The sequence below is a fragment of the Charadrius vociferus genome, unplaced genomic scaffold, assembly GCF_000708025.1.
Source record: "Charadrius vociferus isolate BGI_N301 unplaced genomic scaffold, ASM70802v2 scaffold266, whole genome shotgun sequence".
Lineage (NCBI taxonomy): Eukaryota > Metazoa > Chordata > Aves > Charadriiformes > Charadriidae > Charadrius > Charadrius vociferus.
The window spans coordinates 3,034,063-3,054,829 of record NW_009649114.1 but is presented as its reverse complement, the minus strand read 5'-3'; the positions used below and the strand labels follow the sequence as shown (position 1 = coordinate 3,054,829).

The following is a 20,767-nucleotide window of genomic DNA, read 5'->3' as shown; positions in this document are numbered from 1 at the left end:
GCTGTATTATGCCCTTCATCGTGCACCCCGGTTGGGCAAAGGACTGTGAACTTACTCCTCTGCCTTCCCTTCTCCCTGAGCTGAAGGATATACATTATTCAGCTGATCTTCCGAGGATCTCTGGCAGGACGGGAGGGAGCGCACCGTCCGGCAGGGATGGATGGGGCACGGCCAGCCCTGGGGGTTCCCTGTCTCCTGGGGAGCTGCTGGTGCGTGTTTCTCACCTGAGTCTCTCCACCCCAGCAAGTGGGACACCAGTCTGGGTCACAGCTTTGCAAGGGCTGGTGGGGTTTAGGGAGGGCCCTTAGCCATAGCTCTAAAACCAGCCTGACAAAGTGCCGGTACTTGCTGGAGAAGCAGCACCTGAGTGCTCCTGGGGAGAGACACTAAAGCCTCAGCAATGCTGGTGTCCTGAATTGCCTCCAGAGTCAGTGCAGAGACACCACCATCAGCCTGTAGCCACACTGGGAGAGCAAGTGGGATAGAAGGAAGCTTCTCCTGGTCTCTTAACACTCCGTCTGGGATGTGGGATCCCCATCCCCGTACACATGAGACTATGAAACCCTTCTCAGCAGGGTCAGTGCCAGCTTGGAGCACCAGTGCTCCATCCCAAACTCGTTCCCCATTTTTTTCTTCTGGGTCATGGTCGCTTCTTCTCCAGGAGACCTGCCTAAGGCGCCTTAGCGAAGCTCTTCCATTAATCTCTGACATCTGGTGGCGTTAATGGCCCTGATCTGTTAATGCGGTAAGCTGTTAGCCTCTTTCCCACCGCTGCCCTCCGCCAAGACAAGGTGGATGGAAAAAGTCAATGCTGTCTTGCTGGATGAATGAGGTCTTCTGCAAGACTGGAGTGTCTCCAAGCTAGAGGGCAGGAGCGGAAGGCTAAGGGGCATGGGATGAATGATGTCCTAATCGCTGACCTGCTGATCCATCTGCACAGGTCCAAGCGGAGCAGAACTAGGACGTGGCAAGAGTAAGTGGGTCACATAAACCTCAGGTGCCCTGGAACAAGGAAACCCTGTGGGATGTCTATGGCTCTCAAGACGTATCTCAGGATACGCTGCACGTTCTGTGAAACCACCATTCATGAAACTCCCAGTCTGGGTCTTTTCTAGTCTGTCCACAAGCTCTTCCTTGAGGGGAAGAGTTTCTTCTTGGCAAGTCCCACGGCCTTACTTCTCACAAAGCTTTCCCCTGAGGCATTTCATACCTCTCCTGACTGTAGTCAGGCTTCTGGACGTACAAAAGTTAGGCACATTTTTGCAGAATTAGTTGAACATTAAAGGAGAAGCCAGAAAAGGTAACAGCCATGTACAGATGCGCACCTCAATTCCAGTGTGTCCCTCCCAACTTCCATTATAGAAAGCAACTCTTTTCAGCTAAAAGTTTTCACTACGATGGTCCACCTTCAAAAGGCTTGGACCTTGCTGTCAGTGCCAGCAGCATCTGAAAGTTCTGGTGCTTCTCCAAAGTTTTGTATATGAACGTGGTTATCTTGTGGGAAAGTCAGTTTTCTTCTCCTAGAGAGTAATTTTCACGTCCCATCTCTGTGAGACTTTTTGCCACATCTTTGTGGTGTCCTGTCTTCTCCTAAAGAGTAAAGAGCTGTGCAGATGAAGCACAGGTATGGGGAGAAGAGGTGAAATGACAGGCTGTTTTGGGTGGTGGGGGAAAGGATCAGCAGTATTTTTTGCACGGAAATTTTTCCCTTGGCCAGCGCAAACCCGCTCTACTCCCTCTTTCAGCTAAGGTGGGGTACAACTTTGGCTTCATGCAGTGTACCCAGACACCTTTCATACAGAGTATGGCCAACAACTGGACCAAGAGGACTTTCACCTGACCTTCAACTAGATCTGGACCTGGACTTTTCCCCTTTTTGGGAGCCGAACACGGAGCAGGTAAGCCTAAGTCACCTCTGTGGTGCTAAGAGGGGACTGGTGGATTTAGAGCTCTCTGCAGGTCAGCGGCAGCCGGAGCAATGCCGAAGGCCTCGAATAAACTCAGCAGAAGAAAATTACACTGGAGAGGATAGCTGGTTCCTCCAGGACGTGTCCTGAATGCAACCTCCGTTCCCTCTGCGTCTCTGTCACAGAAATGGAAAGTGATGGCTTTAATTTGGTGTCTCTTAGCAGGGAAACTTTACAGGCTGTCTCCCAGAGAGCTCTCAATTGTTTTCTATGCTGACTCTACGACAAAGAAGGCAATAGCAAAAATCAGGCCCTGTTTAATGGGAAAGGAGAGGCTTGCTTTCTTTGTGTTTGTCCTTAAGAAAAGGAAGGGTTTTCTTCCTTCTTGCAGGTTTTTTTCTGCTTTGCTAAGCTCTTTGAGATGAGATTGCCTCTTATTCATTGTTTGTCAGCACATTGCGTGACGGAGCCCTGAGCTGCTCTGGGCTTTCATGTCCTGTGTAAAGCAAGAAATGATAATTATAAGCAAATAACTAACTTGCATTGAGCTGATACGGTTGGTTCACTGGGTTCGAGCGACAGGCAGAGCAAACCGCGGGGATGTGCCGGGGGAGGTGGGTTTCCCGGAGCCCTTTGTGGCGCCTCTCCCCATCCCTGCACGAGGGTCCTCATTGCTGCTTGGGCAGAGGCACGGGAGCGACGTGCCCAAGGGCACGCAGGGAATGACTTGTGGAGCAAGGTGTAAAGAAGCACAAAAGCAAGAGAAATCAGTCGCGAAGCGAACATCTGCACATCTGCACCGAAATTCTGGTGGTGGACTAATGCACAGGACCTTGAACCTCGGCCATGAGCACCAACGCCAAATGCCAAACGGTGCCCGGCTCGTTTTTGTGCTTCTGGCTTCGCAATGCGCTGTCCTGAACCTCCCTTCTGGAGGGGCTCGTTCCTCCCTGGCGGGCAGGAGAAGAGGGAGGAAGGCGCACATATTGCGGTGCCTCTCGGTACCCCCCGGCTGCCCTGGGAAGACCTCGTTTCCCCGTATCAGATAGCAGCCACGCGTGGCCGCTGCGCTGAGCTGCTTATGCCGGGCTTGTGAGCTCCCTCGCCAGGAAAGGGGTTAAAGGAAGATAAAGCCGGAGCGTTATAGAGACCATATGGAGGGGAAGAAAACCCTTTATCCTGTAATTGGATTCGTTCCCGGCGGCTCCCGGCAGAGGTGAGGCTGAGTGGAGCTGACAGGTCGTGATGGGAAAGGCGCTGCCAGCCGCCCCGTCCAAAGCAGGATGTGTGTGCACAAACTTGTAGATCAATCCATTAGAGTGGATCAAATAGATTTAAATGTGTGGCAGGGAGAAGGAGGACACAGATGTATTTACAATTTGGTTCGGTGGGCCGTTCCTCCCCCAGTGGGGATTAACTCGGCCATCGCTGGCGGCTCCAGGAGGCCGCCGTGCCCTCTGCCGGCAGCCGCTCCTCCGGGCTCGCACGGTCGCATCCATCCAGGACAAGGATCTGGTGGTGCAGAGGGAGGTTATTTGTACCGTGCCCTTGCTTCTTTCCCCAAAAATAAGGGTGCACAGAAGCCTGCCTCCTGCCTTGCTCACAGCCCCCAAAGGGCTGCACTCATGGGCTTTGGGCAGGAGGAACCGCAGCTCGTGTTTTCCACGCAGGTTCCCCATCACAGCCCCTTCTCCAGGCTCTCCCCACCAGCACGGCCTCGCAGGGGGTGGATGCACCAGAGCCAGAAGGCAACTGGGAAGTGGGGAGAGCTTCACCGCTGCCAACCTCATCTCATGCGCACGGTAGTCGCAAGCAAGCAGGGCCCTGCCACCTCCCAGGCTTCTCCTCCTGCTGCTCATCCAGGTAACATCCCTACAAGCTCCGTAGGATTTCCTTGGAGAGACAGAAAGTCTTTGGGACCTGTCATTTTCTTGCCAAGGAGCTGAGCAATCCCGGCTCAGCTGTGAACCTGCACCACTCCGTGTGGTGCTGTCAACACTTTTAACAAAGTGATAAACCAGGGCTGTAGAGGAGGAGGCAGGTTTGCAAGACAGTCTCACCGGCCACACGGCACCATGGGATGAGCAGCCAGCACAGCCCAGCAAATCCAAGAACAAGCACATTTTATAGAATGGTTTAGGTCGGAAGGGACCTTGAAGACCACCCAGTGCCACCCCCTGCCCTGAGCAGGGACACCTCCCCCCAGCCCAGGTTGCTCCAAGCCCCGTCCAACCTGGCCTTGAACACCTCCAGGGATGGGGCAGCCACAGCTTCTCGGGGCAACCTGCCCCAGGGGCTCACCGCCCGCACAGGGAAGAATTTCTTCCTCATATCTCATCTACATCTCCCTTCTTCCAGTTTAAAACCATTCCCCCTCGTCCTATGGCTCCATTCCCTGACAGTCCCTCTCCACCTCTTCTGCCGGCCCCTTTCTTTGCATTTCTCTGTATGTTAGCAGCTGTGCAAGGGAGCAAGCCGTCCTCTGGTGAGGGTAGTGGCCAGTGCACGGGAGAAGATGCTGCCTGCTCCTGTGAGATCTTCCTGTCTTGCAAAATGCAGCCAAAATGCTGGATTTTGTTCTGTTTTATGGACTATTTGAGCCAGGTGGGTGTTAGCGAGGGGTTAACAGGGAGCTGGGAGTCAGGGATCTGTCTCCTGCTCTTCTGGCCAAGCTCTGCTTTGCTCAACCAGTGGCAGGTGCTTAACTGCAAAGTCAGAGAGGCAAAAGAGAGGCTCTCATTTAATTCCAGAGGGATGCAAGAGCGCGGCACCACCGCCTTCGTTTTGTGGCGTCCGGCAGCGCCGGCTGTGGCCGCGCTTTGAGAACAGCTGAGCAGTCAGAGAAGGGGGCTTAGGCAAAGAGAAATAATCCAGCTCTTTTATTTTTAATTTGTAAATCTCATTTGAAGTTGAACCCTGTTATTCCTGAGGGCCTTATTGTGGATGTTCGTAGCCCTCCGCAGCGATGCTTTATGCATGCTGGTTCGTTTTGTCATAACTGGGTCATTTTTTTTTTTTTTCATTTCTAGTGCAGAGCCCTTGGTTTTCTCCACAGAAGCCTGGAAACTGCTGTGACACGGCCAACTGGGTTATAATCTCTTGGGAAACAGAACAGAGGAAATTTAGGGTTTGCTTGCTTGTTTTCTGCTTTCCAGCAGGGCCTGGCCGGGCTGGCTCCCCGCGCCGATGTCTCTACAGCACAACAGCCAACCTGGTGTTCCCGCTCCCAGAAAAGCCACGTCCTGGTGGTACTTCGGGTCTCTCAGGGACAATCCCTCACGTCACTGCCCATGCCACACTCTCAGCCAGCAGAAGAGCCCCATCCCCTGCCTTTTGCCCCATTTTTGAGGCCCCCGTTCCTCTTGGTGGGCAGCTGGGTGTCCTGCATTGGAATTCGGTTTTGTCCTTTTCTTGCTATCCCGGCTTTAAAGCCTGCTAGGGATTTGCTCCAGACCAAATGTGTCCTTTCTCTTCCTTTGCCCTTCATCCTGTAATTGGATTCATTTCTTCCATCCAGCCCATCCCAGGCTTCTCCCCATCCCTTTACGTAACGACGCTGGCTCCGGGCCGTGCCAAGCCCCGGCGCTCGGGGCTTGACCTGCAGCCGCCAAAACCAGCGGTGGGATTTGCACCGATTCCTATTGCGCGTTGAACCCCACATTGGTACAAACCCCTTTTTCTTTTGCAGTTCGTTCTCCTTTCCCGTTTGCTGCCTCTTCTTCCTTCCCACGTGCGCTGTGTGCTCCCTCCAGCCTCCACGTTGCTCACGCAGCGGCGGCATCTCTGCGCGACCCCCCTGAGCACGTGGTCCCATGACACGAGGGAAGAGGTAAATGCAGCAGCTCTGCACAGAGGAGCAAAGCAATGGCAGGTTTGTCTGGAAAAATGATTGATTTTTTTCCCCCCTCCTTTCATTAATATTCATTTTCCTTAATACCCAATCTTTACTGTTTCGCTCTCTAAAGCCTTTGTGGTTGAGAGGCTTTCACTGAGGTTGCTATTCATCACCTAAGCAAAATATCCATGAATTAAACAGGCACTTTATCAAATTCGAGTCCTGTGCTGGAATCAGGCTTGGCTGGACAGGCCCAAGTGTCTTTGCAGATCTTTCTGCTGTTGTCCGAGTTTTCCGTTTGGTTTTCCCAGCCCCGTGTCCCAGCTGGGATGGATGAGCGGATCACCACGTTTCTCCGGTGAGAACCACTCACCAGTGAGCACGCTGACTTGCCATGTGCGCCGTCTCCCTTCCACCCTGAAGGCATCTGACCCTGTTTCCGTGTTGCCTCGCAGAATGAATTGGCGCCTTGAAAGCCTGAAAGGAGATAAAGCGGCAGCAAACTCTTCTCTCCTGTTGCAGATAAACTGCTATTAACTGCTGAGGGTTTCTGGAATGAGAAGGGTGACTCTCCATTGAAAGCGCTGATAAATCCCGGGCATCCAGCATAATCCAGTCCACTGTATCAGAAAATCTCTTGGGTGCTGGCAGCACTGAGCGCAGCGATGCCTTTTCATGCTACAGTTCTCCCATGGATGGATAAGCTCCATAGACAACAACTGCAAATACCGGAGGGTGGATCCTGACTGCTCTTACCTCCCCTTTCCTCCTCAGCGAAACAACCGCTGCCTTCTGCAGCGAGACGGGGTTTACCTGCGACCTTCGTCTGCAACGGGGACCGCGGGACGGGGTTTTGGCATCCCGTGTGTGAGCAGGAATATCATACATCATCCTCCTGCTGGTTTGACAGTGCAAGCGGCCCTGCAAAGCAGCGATTTAATGCACTTCTCGGTGCCTTAGCGTTTTGTCTTGCTATGCTTAACCTGATATATTGTTGTTTGATACGGGAACAGTAGGGGGGGTAAAAGGAGGTAATAAGAAAATAAAAGGTCAGTGGGTGCCTGGTGTGTGTAAAGGCTAAATTGCTCTTTCATCAAATCTAATAAATATTCCCTGTGAGTGGGGTAGAGAGCTCCTTTTCTGAAATGCTAAGTGATTTCCCTGCCTCAGAGACTCGGCTGATCAGATACGGGCAGGGTCTTCCATCGACGGCCCCTGGGCCACCACTGGCCAAGCCCAGCAGCCCTCCGGGGAAGCCAGGGCAGTGGGGCGCGAAGGGAGAGCAGCCGCCGGCAGGGATGAGCCAGCCGCAGCCCCTCACTGCGCAGGAAACCACATTTTTCTGCCATTCCTAAAAATATTCCCAAGCCTTCAAGTGCAAACACGGTGGTTTGGATTTGAAAACCAAAACGGAACCAGATGAGCTGCATCCCGTCTTGTTTTCTCACCTCCTCTCCTTTCTCTCTTCGCTTGTTCCAGATCGGGGAGAGAATGGCAAAGGAGTGACCAAAAATGAAGAAAAAAAACCAAGCAAGGAAACATTTTTCTCTTGTTTATTTTTTTCCTTGTTTGAGAGTCTATAAAGTTTTTATAAGCATGGAAATTGGTTTTATATGAAAAAGGGATATTTTTATTTTTTACTGAATTCCGATAGAATTGAGATGCACTTTGGCCAGTGCATGTCTCCTCCACCACTGGTAGAGAAGTTAAATCCATCCAGGCTATGGCCAGAAACATGTGCTTTCCTCTTTCTTTTGTCCTTCCATCCTTCCATGGAGAAACTGAGGCAGCAGGCAGACTTTCCAGGTGTCCCCAGTTTTGGGGTGTCCAGGTCACCTCAGGCCTGGTTCCCAGAGAGCCTTTGGCGTTATGGGGGGGCGCACTCATTTGTCAGGCTTTAAATCCCCATGGGAACCTCTTGTAGGTGCGTTGCAGACCCAGAGGAGCTCAGCGAGCTGCTGAGGATGTATATCGGTGCGATCCTGCTGGAAATGGCTCTGCTGCGAAGATGCTGTTCCATCTGGGGGTCTCCTGGAGATGTTGGTGCTGAAGAGCTCCAGAGCATCGCGTTTGGAGGTAAAACTGAGATCGCTGGGTCCAAAGGGTGAGCAGTGGGATGCTCCCAACCCTCTGCTGCACATCCAAACCTTCACCTCCTTCCCCATGTCTGACCTGCATCTCATCCGCCACTTACTGCTGTCAGCAAGAAGAGCCGCCGGTCTCTGGGTTGGCTGTAGGAACCAGGCAGAGTGGGAGGAGAGAGAAACGACGCGAGACAAATTCCCCATTAATCTAAGAGATCGTTATTTGCTCCTGGAACCAGGAGGGTGAAGTGGTTTGGGGAGTCAGCAGGAGTTAAATCCTTGCTATTGATTCTCACCCAGCCTGGCTGCGCAGCCGTGAATTACCATGAATTGCAGTGCCGAACAGTGGGGAGAAACTGAAGTGGGCGCAAGGCGAGCGTGGGGACGGGAGGGGGAAGTCTGCGCCCTTAAAATATTTATGCCGCAAATTAACATGTGTTTTAAGCCTGCGATTCTTCAAATATTTATCTAGCGTTAATATTTTGAACACCGCATTAAAATTTGCCACTGGTGCTTTATTCATTAGGAGCGCTCGGCAGCCACAGACAGCAGCGGCTGCTAAATCTGTAATGCGTCCATGCAGAGACAGCAGCTGGAGGATGGTGCCTGGGCTGTGAGAAAGAGCTTTCTGCTCCCACTTCCAAAGCAGGGAGCCTAAAATGAACTCCTTACCCACGTCGACTGCAGCTCTGTGACTGCAGACGTTCAGTTCAGCAGAGCACGCGTCGCATTTTTGACCCATCTGCCTCCAAGCAAAAATAATTTAACGCGAGTGGGGTGAGATAGATACTCCCGTGAGCAACGGGAAGGGGAACCGGGGCTGGAGGACGTGGTTTTTTTCCAACCTTGATGGCTGCTGTGGGTCTGGTGAGGCTGTGAGAGCAAACTGGACGTGCACAATGCTGCGTCCTCCCTTCTCGTATGTGCCAGCCCCATCCAAGGAGGTTGTCGGATACGGGGGAAGTGATACCAAATACGGTGATTTGGCCCATGGTGGCTGTCAGGGCCACTGCTACGGCTCTGCTGCTCACCCCCAGATTGGAAGCTTTGCTGGGGGACACCCCGATGCCTGACCAAGAGCCAGACGGAGTGGCAGCGTGGGATTTCAGTCCTTCATGCTCTCCTCGCGCACTCTCTGCCCGCTCCGTTAGCTCAGGGCTGAAATTCAGCTTCAGACTCACATTGGCTTCTATCTCCTGTTTTTTATGCAACGCACTTGCCAAAATACCCCGAGCACAGAGAGGCTTGGAGGGAAAAGTACAGGACATGGAGACAAATGCTCGGCGTCGCTGGCACAGGGAGAACATTTTCCCTTGATTCCGTGACATTGCAATTGATACATGGCTTAATGGGCTTTACTACTACTGCCAGTTTCCTGTTAAAATTACTCCCAATTATGGCGAACGTTTAACTTTAGGTATGAGCAGAACTGCAAGCAACTCCATTTTGCACATCATATTTTTGTTAAGCTTCTAACCTCTGCTGCAATTTTTGCTTCACAAAACGAGGGCAGTTTCAGGGCGCCTGCAGATTGCAAACTGTTAACGGGGACAGATTTTTTTTGCATCACGATGCTTGGGAGTGAGATTTCCAGCTGTGATTTTTATTTTCATTTATTCTCATCGGCCATCGGCAATGGGGACATGCCAAAAGCTGCTTTTAGGGACTGAGTAAACCTCAAGCAAAAAGGGGCCTGTAGCTCCCACCCACTCCGGTGCTGCCACTGAAGGAAACTCGGAGTCACCTCCCTTATTTTCGGCTCTGTTTCCCTTTCTTTTTGAGAACTCTTGCATAATTAGGAGATGAACCCAGCAGACAGCATCCAGCTAATACAGATATGATTAATTTTCATCTTCCCTTTTTATTTTAAAGGTTGTCCGTTCCAATGCAGAAGGCTTCATCGCAGATGGATGGGAATCCTGCCAGCCAGCCACATTTTTGAGGTAAAAGGGGACAAGACATGGGAAAGTTTAGTGCTTTGAAAAAGTGACCTTTCTTGGTAATTAATTTGTCACTTCCCAACACCATCTGCTGACTCGTCAGCGGCATCCATCATAACCATGCAAAAAATACTGGAAAAGTCAATTAAAATGGGAACTGGTGTCAAATGGGTTTTGCGCACATTCTTTAGCAAAGGGAGGGGAAACCCCCCACCCTATCACCTAATGGCCTTTTCATCAACACACATACACATGGTCCCAGGGAGAAAAACTATGTTGACCTCTCTGGAAGTTTTATAGCTAGGACCGCTCCGTCGCCCGGTGATAAGCTGCGGTAAATGCACAGGGATCTGGGATGCATCTTAGCGACTGCCGCATTTTTCCAGGAGGGGTTTGGCCCAAATTGAGCGTTATTGACCGCAGTGACAGCAGCGAGTCCCTTGTGGGGACCAACGCGCGGTGTAGTGTGTACACGTCGTATCGACGGCTGCGATGGAGCCAGGTGAGAAAAGTCATTTGATGGGCTGGGGCAACAGCTCGTTTCCCCTCGTCTCCAGCAAATACTGGCAGTGCTTAGCTCTCCACCAGCCGGGCAGGAATGGCGCTGCTTCTGCTACAACACCCCATAAAGCCATTTGATGTAGAAGGATTTTATTGCTTCCCCAACTCATTTTTTCCTCTTTCATCTCGCCTGGTTGCTCTCAGGTTTCCTCGCGCGCAGCCACCCGTCTGGGAGAAACCGGGACGTTTCTGGCCTGATCCCAAACCCTCCAGCATCAGCGCCTGTCTGATGGTCTCGAGAGGCCAAAGATGAGATCTCACGCAAGTCCCTAGCTCGTTCTGCACCTCATTTGTCTGGAGAGAGATGTCAGTGCACAGCTTTGTGTCCCTGAGAGGGATCAGTGTGTCCAGGACTGTGCGATGCTCACTTAGGGTGGGAAAAGGGGCCACATGGAAACCCAAAATGAGCAGATAAATCCCCAGACTGCTTGGATATCTCCCCACTTGTCTGTTCAGTTTATAAAGCTTTTTGGTGAGAGATTTAGCATGTATAGTTTTATTTATTATTTTAATATTTAGCTCTAGATCCCGCCAGGGGATTTATTACCCTAAATCTATGCTTTTTGTAATGCTCGTGGGTCAGACTTCATTCTGCATTACGCTTATTTTGTGGCAACATTGTTATTATTGTGATTTGTCCACATTACAGTAGAAATACAATTAAGACACAGGCATCATTTTACCACTGGCACACTCACATCAAAAACGCTTTATCCTGGAGGGCTCATAAGCTAAATAGACAAGATGGGAGAGAGGAATTTTTCCACCTTATCGATGGGGAAACTGAGGCAGCGACCCCTGGTCACGCAGTGGACCCGCTCAGAACAGTTGCCAACCTAAAGACAGGAGCCTGGGGAGGGAGGAGAGGGGATCTTCCTGGAAACGAGAAACTTCAAAAAAATCCAATGTAGATAACAACGTTCCCTGTCTGGCAGACGTGTTTCCATGCACGCCAGGTAGCCGCTCGTCAGCTCCGCTGGAAGTGCGGGCACCCGCGCAGGTAAGTGATTGCGCACCGGTGCCTCTACGCATATATAAAGGGTGGGAAAGCCAGCGGGAGCATCCAGGCGTGAACAGGAGCAAGGAGAGATCTGACCTCCAGCATCCCGGGGCTGCGCTCGCCAGGTAGGTGCTGGGTCTCTGCTCCCATGTGCAAGCTCGGTGGGGTGGGCACTCAGGTTCGTGCTGGTGTTCCAGCATGTGTTGGCTTGGGCAGAGAGAGCTGCGACAAGAAAGAGGAAACAAAATCGATGCTTAAACAAGGGAAAAGGTGCTTTCTGCTCGTCCCCCATCGTAGGAGCATCGATTCCACCAGCTCCTGCCTCTCCGCTTGTCGTGAGCACCCAGCAGACGCCGACGCGCGCTGCAGAGGCGCGGGGAGCCCTGGGTACCCTCTGCGCTCGGGGAGCTGCTTTGAACTGTCAGAAAATGAGTCACAGACGGTTCCTATTGACAGTAACGATTTGATTTTTTTTGGAAGACAGCTCGGTAGATAAATGTACTGTCTTGTTACTGTGCTCACGCCAGTACCAGGTGGATGTTCACCCCTCCTGCCCCCAAATTGGCATTTCACCCCACTTTACGCGGGCATAAGCAGAGCTGGGAGCTGCTGCCCCCAGCCCCATGTTAGCGCAGTACTTTGTTGTGCTGATGCTGAACTTGGGATCCTCCTGCTTTGTGCTTTCTCTTTGTAGCTAGGAAGCAAATTCGCTAACAACAAAGTACACATCTGCCTGGAGAGGCATTGAGCTACAGATCTCCAGTCTGAAAGACATGTCCTGCTTACAAAATAAGGAAGGGACATTCAGAAATGACATTTTTTGACTGGAGTAATGTGTGGAGGTGTTTCTCCAGGGGAAGAGGAAGCGAATCAATTCACAAAGGGACAGTCAATAAGAGATGAAGGAGGTGACGGGGTTTATTTCTTTGTATATGGCAGTATTTTATTGTGGTGATAGAATAAATGAAAAGGCACAAAAGATTGATGCTACTGAGATAACACCATGTTATCAGCACATATGCATATCAACACGGTGTATTACAAGGGGAGAGCCTGAGAAATCCTCTTTTGAGCGCTGCGGCAAACAGTACATCTCGCTGGGTCGCATATGAGAGCTTTGATGACCCAGCATGGGTGGGCAGGAGGGAGATGGCGCCGGTGCTGCCCCAAGCAGTGCCCAGGGAGAGCAGAGGGGCTACAGCTGCCTGCGCTCTCCGTCAGCCCTCCCCTGGCCTGGCACACAGCGGAGGGATGTGACTGGCAAGTGCTGCAGAAGGGAATATTTATTAACTTCCCCTGGCCTTCAGTTCAATACTAGCTGATATTTATGGGAAATCTAATTTAGGGGTCAAATTTGACCTAACAATGTCTTTTCAATAACGTCTAAACCAAGAGGTTTCTGAAACTAATTAAGGATCAGGCTCCAATCAGGTAGAGTAGTTAAGCTGTGGGACCAGACTTCATTAAATTCGTCCAGAGAGGGTATTTTAATATTTAAAGAGAACATTTAATGTTTACGTAAGTCCTCTTCTGACGTGAAGTCGCTGTTAAATCACTTCGGAAGGTAGTTTTTAAAGCTTTTTATACTAGGCTTTTACAGAGCCGGGCTGGCAGATGCCCTTCCCAACTCTCTTGGACCCAGTGAGGTTTATTAAAAGATTCAGTCCATCAATGCAGGTTTTCAGGAGTGAGGAATATGAAAACAAAGTTTAACAAAACAGCTGTCTTCAGGTTTTTCTGTCTTCCAGCATCACTCTGTCTCCCTCGCTGTCAGTGGGATTGATGGGAGCGTTTTGCTCTGGATGTGTGTGGGTCTTAAACCAGTACAGCTGGAGGGCTAAAGCTTGCAGAACAGAGGGAGTCTTTAACAGTACTGAAGGGCTGGGCTTGAAGTCCCTGGAGATATTGCTCAAGAACAAATCTGTTTACAGAAAAAGGTTTGAGAGGAGAATTGTCAGTCAAGACATTTCTATTCTCAGCTCAGGAGCAACTGGAAGAGTAAATATACCTCTAGTTAGCTGGTGGATAAATTAGATTGCAGCTGATCAAAAGCCAAAGGGATTTCTTGTCAAATGGCCCTCTCCGCTATCACTCTGGTATCTTCTTTCCTGTGTTGTTCAGACTCTCATGATGGTTTCAAAGAAGGTGGTGGCCAGTTTGCTCTTGGTGTACCTGGTGTCTATGCTGGCTGAGCAGACCGAAGGCTTCGTGCCCTTTTTCACCCAGAGTGACTTCCGGAAAATGCAGGTAACCCCAAGAAACGTACTGCAGGGGCTGGAGCCCCAAATAACCCGGGAAAGGTGGTTCTTCCTCCCTAATCCCCCAAGCTCTGCCAGCGCACACCGTGCCACCATCACCCCCATCATCCGCCCCTTCTGTTCAAACAGGAGGTACTGTGATACTGGCAGTGCCTCCCTCGTCCCGAAGTTAAGGGCTGTGGGAGAGGGCAGAGACAACTTTTAAGATGTGAGACTAGAATGGAAGAGCCTGGACTCCTTTACATAAGAACTAAAAGACCTGTGTGGGTTATCACCTGCAGCTAGTGGGTCTCGGTTTTCTTTCCTCCATACTAGTGGCTGTAATTTTTACAGAGAAGCTGCAGCCTTCCATCACCATACTGATGGGTCTTTTTGTTGTAACAAATAATTAACCATCCTCCAGATGGTTGTCACCTCTGGGATGTGCGGAGAGGAGAATGTTTTTTTCTTTTGATGTGAAACTAATACTGTTGAAAGGTGTCAGGCAGGCAGCCGCAGAGACTGCATCTTCTTAAACACAGCCGAAGTGAGCATCCCCCGCACGACACAACCCATTGATACTGGGGAGAAATCTTGTTTCTAACGCCTATCTGCTTGCTGGATAGCTATTGCTTTTTGTGGGGAGCACAATCATCCTTCAGCCTCGTTGAGGAAGGTGATGGGGACCCACGCACGGTCCCCAGATTGATTGTTCACACATCACGACCCTTGTAGCTATGTGTGATTGAGGGTCTTCTAGATGTACATGGGTGAAATCAGTCTTCTAAAGGCTGCCTCTCCTCCTCTGAGCACACATTCAAACCAAAGCAAGCGCACAGCAGTCAGTTTGACACTGAGCGCCTTCACTGCATTTTACACATCCTGTCATGTCTGTCACGTCCCAAAGCAACTTTGGCTTTTCTCTTTGGGCTGGGAAGAAAGGGAGGGTCCCAAAGCCAAGTTTAGCCCCATAAATGGGGAAGGACTGACATTACAGACCTGCAAGAAAGGCTGGTAATATGTAAGGTCTGCACAGAGCTCTCCATTTGCAATGAGGCTGTGCAGGCTTTTATTCAACTTCGCTGCCACTGCTACAGAACAGAACCCGGACCAGGCCTCTGGAATAGCTCTGTAAGGTCAGTCTATTTGGCTACAACATCCTGCTGACAATATTGTCTTGCACAGATCAAAGGAGTCCCCTACGAGTGTCACGTTTGCTACAGATCTTTACATGCAATCCTGTAACCAGACCTTACACCCAACATTGCAGCCTCTGCTGCATGTCAGAATCGCAGTCCCCAAGGCCATGCTGACCACAGCTGATGGGTCCCTTCCCAGTGAGCTGTGACCCTGGGGGAGGATGCCGCGTTTGCTCCAGGCTGTGGTTAGACCTCTAGTCCCTCTGGTTTTGTGCCCAGCTCCGCAGGCTCCTGGCTGTTTGGCCTCACACCGTTGATACGGTGCAGGGTGGGTTTGGTACCCACAAAATGCTGCGTCCCAGCATCACTGCCCCGTTTGCTCTCTACTGTGAAGTTGCAGGAAAAGGAGAGGAACAAAGCAGGGCAGAAGAAGTCCCTGACCCCGCTGCAGCAGCTGGAAGAGGAAGGCTTGTCTGAGCAATCCCGTGCAGATGTCAACAAGGTCAAGACCATCCAGGTACGTTGAACCACGCGACTCTAAGGAGTCCACGAGGATACACAGGGGGACAAGTGGACCAAGAGTCAGCCCACAGGGTCTGGCTACAGAGGAGTGTTTGGTGATGCTGCGTGAGAAGACAGTGGGTGTTCGCAGGGAGCTCACAGTCAATATACAGGAATACCACCCGCTTCCTGCCAGGCAACTGAGCCAGGTTGCATCAGAGAAAAGTTTTACCTCCAGCCTATAAATTATCTTGGACATTCAGCAGTCTGATCACCCCTCAGTCCCACCTGCCTTCTCCCTTCCTACGGGGAAGATGGAAACAACATGAGGTCTTTCTTTGCCATTCAGTGAACACCAGCCAACTGCAAGGCAGGAATTTGCAGCTTTGCTTCAGTTCTGGGTTTAACGTGTCACTTCTTCACCCAGCTCCAGATTACCTGCCTGGTGTCACCTCCGATCTCACAGTCCTATGCACTGGCAAGACCTTATTTATCAACTTGGGCCCATACAGCTGCATCCCCCCAAAGTCTGTATACAGAGCAGAAAATTGCCAATTTTAGGGATTTAGGTGCCAGTCTAAGCCCTCAAAGGCATGCTTACCTGGTTAGCCAAGTCTGAAAATTGTGCTTTTCCACTTGAATACAGGGAACTCTTTGCCCTGTCCGTGCAGCTACCCCTGCGGTGAGCTCGGCCATTCTCTCTGCCAGCAAAAGGAGCATGTAGGTCCACCCCAAACTGCGGGAGAGACTGAGCGGGACCCGCAGCGGGGCTAGCCAGACTGGAATTTGGCCAAGACGCAGGTTAATGCACAACTTATTCTTGCAAACGTGGTGCACCAACAATCAATAATAGGATTTAAACAGCAAGGATTCACAGTTCAAAGCATTAAATGACTGACACATCCCAGTGTCTAACACCCCCCCGCTGCAAGCACAAGCCCTCCTGTGCCTCCAGCCATGACCGGAACAACTCTATTTACTTCGGGTACATCTGAGCCACAGCTGGCTCAAAGTCAGTCAGTCTGGGGGCAGGATGCTGTCTCATCCTCAGCCTTTGCTAAGGCAGGGTGCTTCACCAGCATCAGTAAAGCTGATGGCTTGAAGGGTCAAGGTGTGAGATAGTGGAGGATTATAAGGTTCAGAAATTATTTTCTTCTTTACAGTCTCTGTTGCCAGGAGGTACCTTTATCTACGTTTCTGAGTCAGCCCATAGATGATCCAATGCATGAAAACTTTGGCGCTCTGAACAGCACAAGATTGGATTGACTTAAAAATGTTGCCTTTCCCCATATAAGGATCATCCTCTTCCCTTCAAATCAGCCCTAAACCCTCTACCGACTTGAGCAAAGTGGGGTCAAAGAGCCCCAACCTGCCTCCCTCTGCTCTCATCAGCCTTTCCTTCTGACTTTCTTGGCTTCCTCCACAGCTAGCTGTTCCTGTCAGAGCTGGGATGTGGCTCACCCCAAGGCAGCTGGAAAAATACCAAGACGTCCTGGAGAAACTGCTAGCAGAGATGTTACAGGACACCCCAGACGGTACTGTCAGGAGGTTGATTTCTGCCTTGGGAATTCTGCCTTTCCCTCCTCTCACCAGCTCATCATCACGAGATATTTATATTCCTCAGAAGGGCTTTTGTGTCATGTTTGCTCACTTTACAGAGTCCTCAGATACCCCACCCGCTCTCATGCACACGCTCTTCTTCTGGGAAGGTTATTCACTCTCTTAGGGTGCTGCCTGTGCCCTAGAGCTGATATTGACTGTTAGCAGCATTGCAACACTTCCCAGCAGCTCCCCTTGGCGCTGCTTCCTGCTTCCCACTTCCCTCCTCCTCCTCCCCAAAAGCCCTCAGTCTTCAGGGTGCAATTTCCAACAGAGCTTCTAACACAAGCTGCACCTGCGAGGCAGCTCAGCACCTGCAGACAGACCTGAACGCCTTGCTCCTTGCACAGGGGCTTAACACCACCGCTTAATTACAGCTCGAATTAGCTGCAGTTCGAGGTGTTGAGCGCTAACAAATCCAGCCCTGGGCTTTGCCTTTAGTATATGGGAATCGCAAAAGAAAATATCCAGAGGCAGTGTGTGATGCAGCTATTCCAGCCTGCAGACTTGAGGGGTGGTGGAATGGGTCTCACTAGTGTTATTTCTGGACCTTTGTCTTATCTGGGCTTAAATGTCCCAAACAAGAGGGTCCCCTCTGTCCCTGTGGGAGCTGTTATTCTGCCTTGGCTGTGCTGATTTCAGTTTGCCTTCTAGCTTTTTAGTGGGGGAGCTGAGGAGGAGGAAACAATATATAAAGCTTAGGCAAAACTGAATGACAAATTTAAGGACACTTGTTCTTTTCTCTCGTTTCTTTTTAGCTGACTGATATCTGCAGCATCAGAAGTGAAAGCGATGTAGCTTGCTAAAGCTAAAAGACTCCACTTATGTAAACGAAATCTGTAAAAGAGATTAACAAAATCTGAGGTGAGATAATAAAATGCACAGTATAATTAAATGGAGGATTTGTGCCTTCTTTTCTGCATGCCTCTCAGCCAGATGGCAAGCAGCAAGTGTGGGAAAGAAGAGAGGGAGGGTTTCCAGTCCTCGAGAACATCACCGTCCTTCTGAGAAGCGCAAAGCATGTTGCAAAGCCTGAGTAATTAATCTTTGTGGACTAATAAGTTTTAGCCCTCCCTTTTGGCAATGAAAGAAGCTGAGGCAAATATTTACCGGATCTCCTCGCCAAACTGGTGCCACAAGTGTAGGATGAGGAGCGTTGGGTGGGGGACCCGGGATTTCCCACCGGGCTCCCTGCTCTGGACGCGGGAGGGCACTCTCTCCCACTCTGCTGGGAGGAAGCAGGAGCCCTGATTTGCAGTTCCTACCTGTGCTCTTAACCTGCTCTGACTCACCCAGGCGATATAAATCTAAAGAACATTGTGAGGAACACCTCACCCCATGGCTATGATGCGAACAGGCACAGCGTATATGAAGCAACGCAGAGCTCCGGCCTTATTTCTGCCTCTCGAACAAACCTAGGGGTGAAATCGTAATTCCACTTGAACATATTGCTCTCCATTTACATACCTTTGGCTTATTTTAGAGCTGCTCCTCTATATTGGCAGCAGGAAATCCAACATATGTAAAGTAAGGACAGATGAGATCAATGGTATGTATGTGAATATATCCAATTTCAATCCAATTTTATCCTCCCAACCTAACACAAATTCTGTTCTCACTATGGCTCATTTAAATAGCTGTGTTTGTGCTAGAACAACACTCCTCGGCATGCTCTCTGCTGCAAGTCATCCCTTAGGAGACAAGAAATCTCCCAATGTATAATGCAACATCCAGCATGGAGTGGATTCCAGCTTTAACATTTGATTCAAAGGCACACTCCTAGTCCATGGACTGATCAGCTCGGTGTAACTCAAAGTTTGCAGGGATTATTGCTGAGGCAGGTTGAGCTATGAAATCACTATAAATGAGTCTGGGCAGGAAGATAGAAAATAATGCATTCCATTAGGCTGAAAGTTAAATCAGCCGCACGTATTGCTGAGCTATAGGAGCTCAGCCAGGGCAAATCAGTCTGCAGTGGAGTGATGTTCATGGAAGATCTGGCATGGAAATCACTGGAGGAGCCGAACCACATTTACACCAATGTCCAAGATCAGAGACAAGACTGTTTGCTTCAAAGGGGGCATGTTGACTTGTTACTTCTGAAAGACCCAAACCTTTACCTTAGGTTTAATTTTGCCCTGCCAAAGGAAAACAAGGAGAATTTCCCCTTGAGGGGCAAACTGCTCCTAAAACCCCTAGATAAGCTCCACTGCAGGTCAGAGTTGTCCCTCTAGCACGCCCTTTTGCCCAGCTTTTTTGCCCAAGTGGTTTTCCAGGCTCACAGCTCCCCTGTGCCATCTAGGAAGGAAAGTTTCCCAGTGACAGCAAGAAAGAAAGTGAACATGAATCTCTTGGCTTTGCTCCCTGGACCGTTTCCCACCACAGTGATGGTGGGGCCGATGCTGCAGAGACTTCTATAAGGAGATCCACCAGTGTGACTTTGCAGGGATATCTCCCTCTACTCTTACATTTTGACCCAGACAAGCTGCACCAGCAAAGGTCTGCTTTTACGCTGGCCACCAGCTCTTCCCAGTTGACCCAGCTATAAACGAGCTCAGGGATGCATAGCTGGTTGTGACAGTAACCATATGAACCCTCTTTCTTGCCCTGCAGCAACAACTATGCAGTCCAAACAGGCACCAAAGTACAAGGGGGCCTTCAGCTTTTGGAAGTAAATTCCTTCCAGCCTCAGGGGCTTGAGTAGTGGGAAAGAAGCAGATAGTCTTCTGCTGGAAGGAGAAGCTGGATGGACCCCAACCATCCTCCCAGGCATGACTCCCACTGGCAGGGCTACATCTCTTGTTAAGAAGCAAAATGGTCTCCATGTTGCAGGACAGATCTGTATCCCTGGTGCCCTGGAAGGCTGCTTTGGCAGCCAGCAGCACCAAAGTCCCTGCCTGCAAGCAGGTAGGAAGATCTCACTGCTCCAGAAACTGAACAAGAGTTTTGTGGCAGGATGAGCAGATGAATAGCTGGGGGAAAGAGGCAGGGAAAGAAGGAGAAGGAAGAGAGAAAAGAACAAAATCAGCACTGACTTTCTAACCTAATAAGAAGCTCGGCAGGCTGAGGACATGACATACGATCGGGAGGATGAGAAGCAGTGTTCTTGGGTCACACCTGTGCCGTGGCTGTGAGTGACAGGGTGTTAAATTGGCACAGTCGGCTCCCAAGTAAGATCTGACACTTCCCCTGGTGACATATGCAGGACTGTCGTCCAAATGCCATGGGATAAGCAGAGGGGGTGGCATGGCGGGGTTTTTTTTCAGCAGCCCCTCAGTCAGAGGTGGAAGGGTTCATCTGCTGCCCAGGCTTTTTGGGGTGCAGCACGCTCCCCTCTTCAGGCACCTCGTGAAAATGGCGCAGATCTATTTCTACCCCTCTGCTTACAGCAGTCCTGTCTTGATACTTCAAGAGGAGAAGCAGACGGCACGGCACGCCTGCTCTTCCCATTTGATAGCTGAGTCACTGCCAGCAGTCCTAAGGCAGCTTCTGGGCTAGGAGGGAAGGTGGAGGCTGTCCCCTCCTCGCCGTCCCATCTTCCCACATCCCGCTCAGAATATTTAGAGCCAAGATATTCAAGAGCTGCACCGTGGGCTGGGAAACTGGCTTTTCACAGCCGAGCATCTCTGAGCATCACAGCCCAGCTGCAGCATCAGCAGGCCTGTGCTCGCCCCGTCAGCCTTTGCTGCTGCCCAGAGCTGTGGGGATGACAAAGGAGCTGCAAAAAGCAGAAAATCCACCATCAGTCTCATCATCGGCATGTGATGGGAACAAATGCTTGTCCATGGGGATACAGGCTCTGTCACGTCTGAGAGCCAGAGGGCTGTCTTCTCCTGTTCCCTTCTCCATGGTGCCCAGGTACCTCCCAGGGAAGGCAGGGATGGTCCCAAGGGTTGTCTTGCTAGGGGAGGAAGGGAGAGCGGTTGTGGATTTCTCTCCACAAAGAAGAGGCATCTGTTCCTGC

General features: G+C 50.7%; 1 protein-coding gene across 1 annotated transcript in view; it reads left to right on the top strand.

Moving 5' to 3' along the window:
- The first annotated feature begins 13,457 nt into the window (after nt 1–13,457).
- The window catches only part of MLN (motilin), a 9,266-nt gene continuing 1,956 nt past the window's right edge, over nt 13,458–20,767 (top strand). Inside the window, exons 1-3 of the mRNA XM_009888313.1 lie at nt 13,458–13,574; nt 15,104–15,220; nt 16,631–16,739. Of these exons, the coding sequence (XP_009886615.1) occupies nt 13,458–13,574; nt 15,104–15,220; nt 16,631–16,739 (343 nt within the window). The remainder of the gene's footprint in view (nt 13,575–15,103; nt 15,221–16,630; nt 16,740–20,767) is intronic.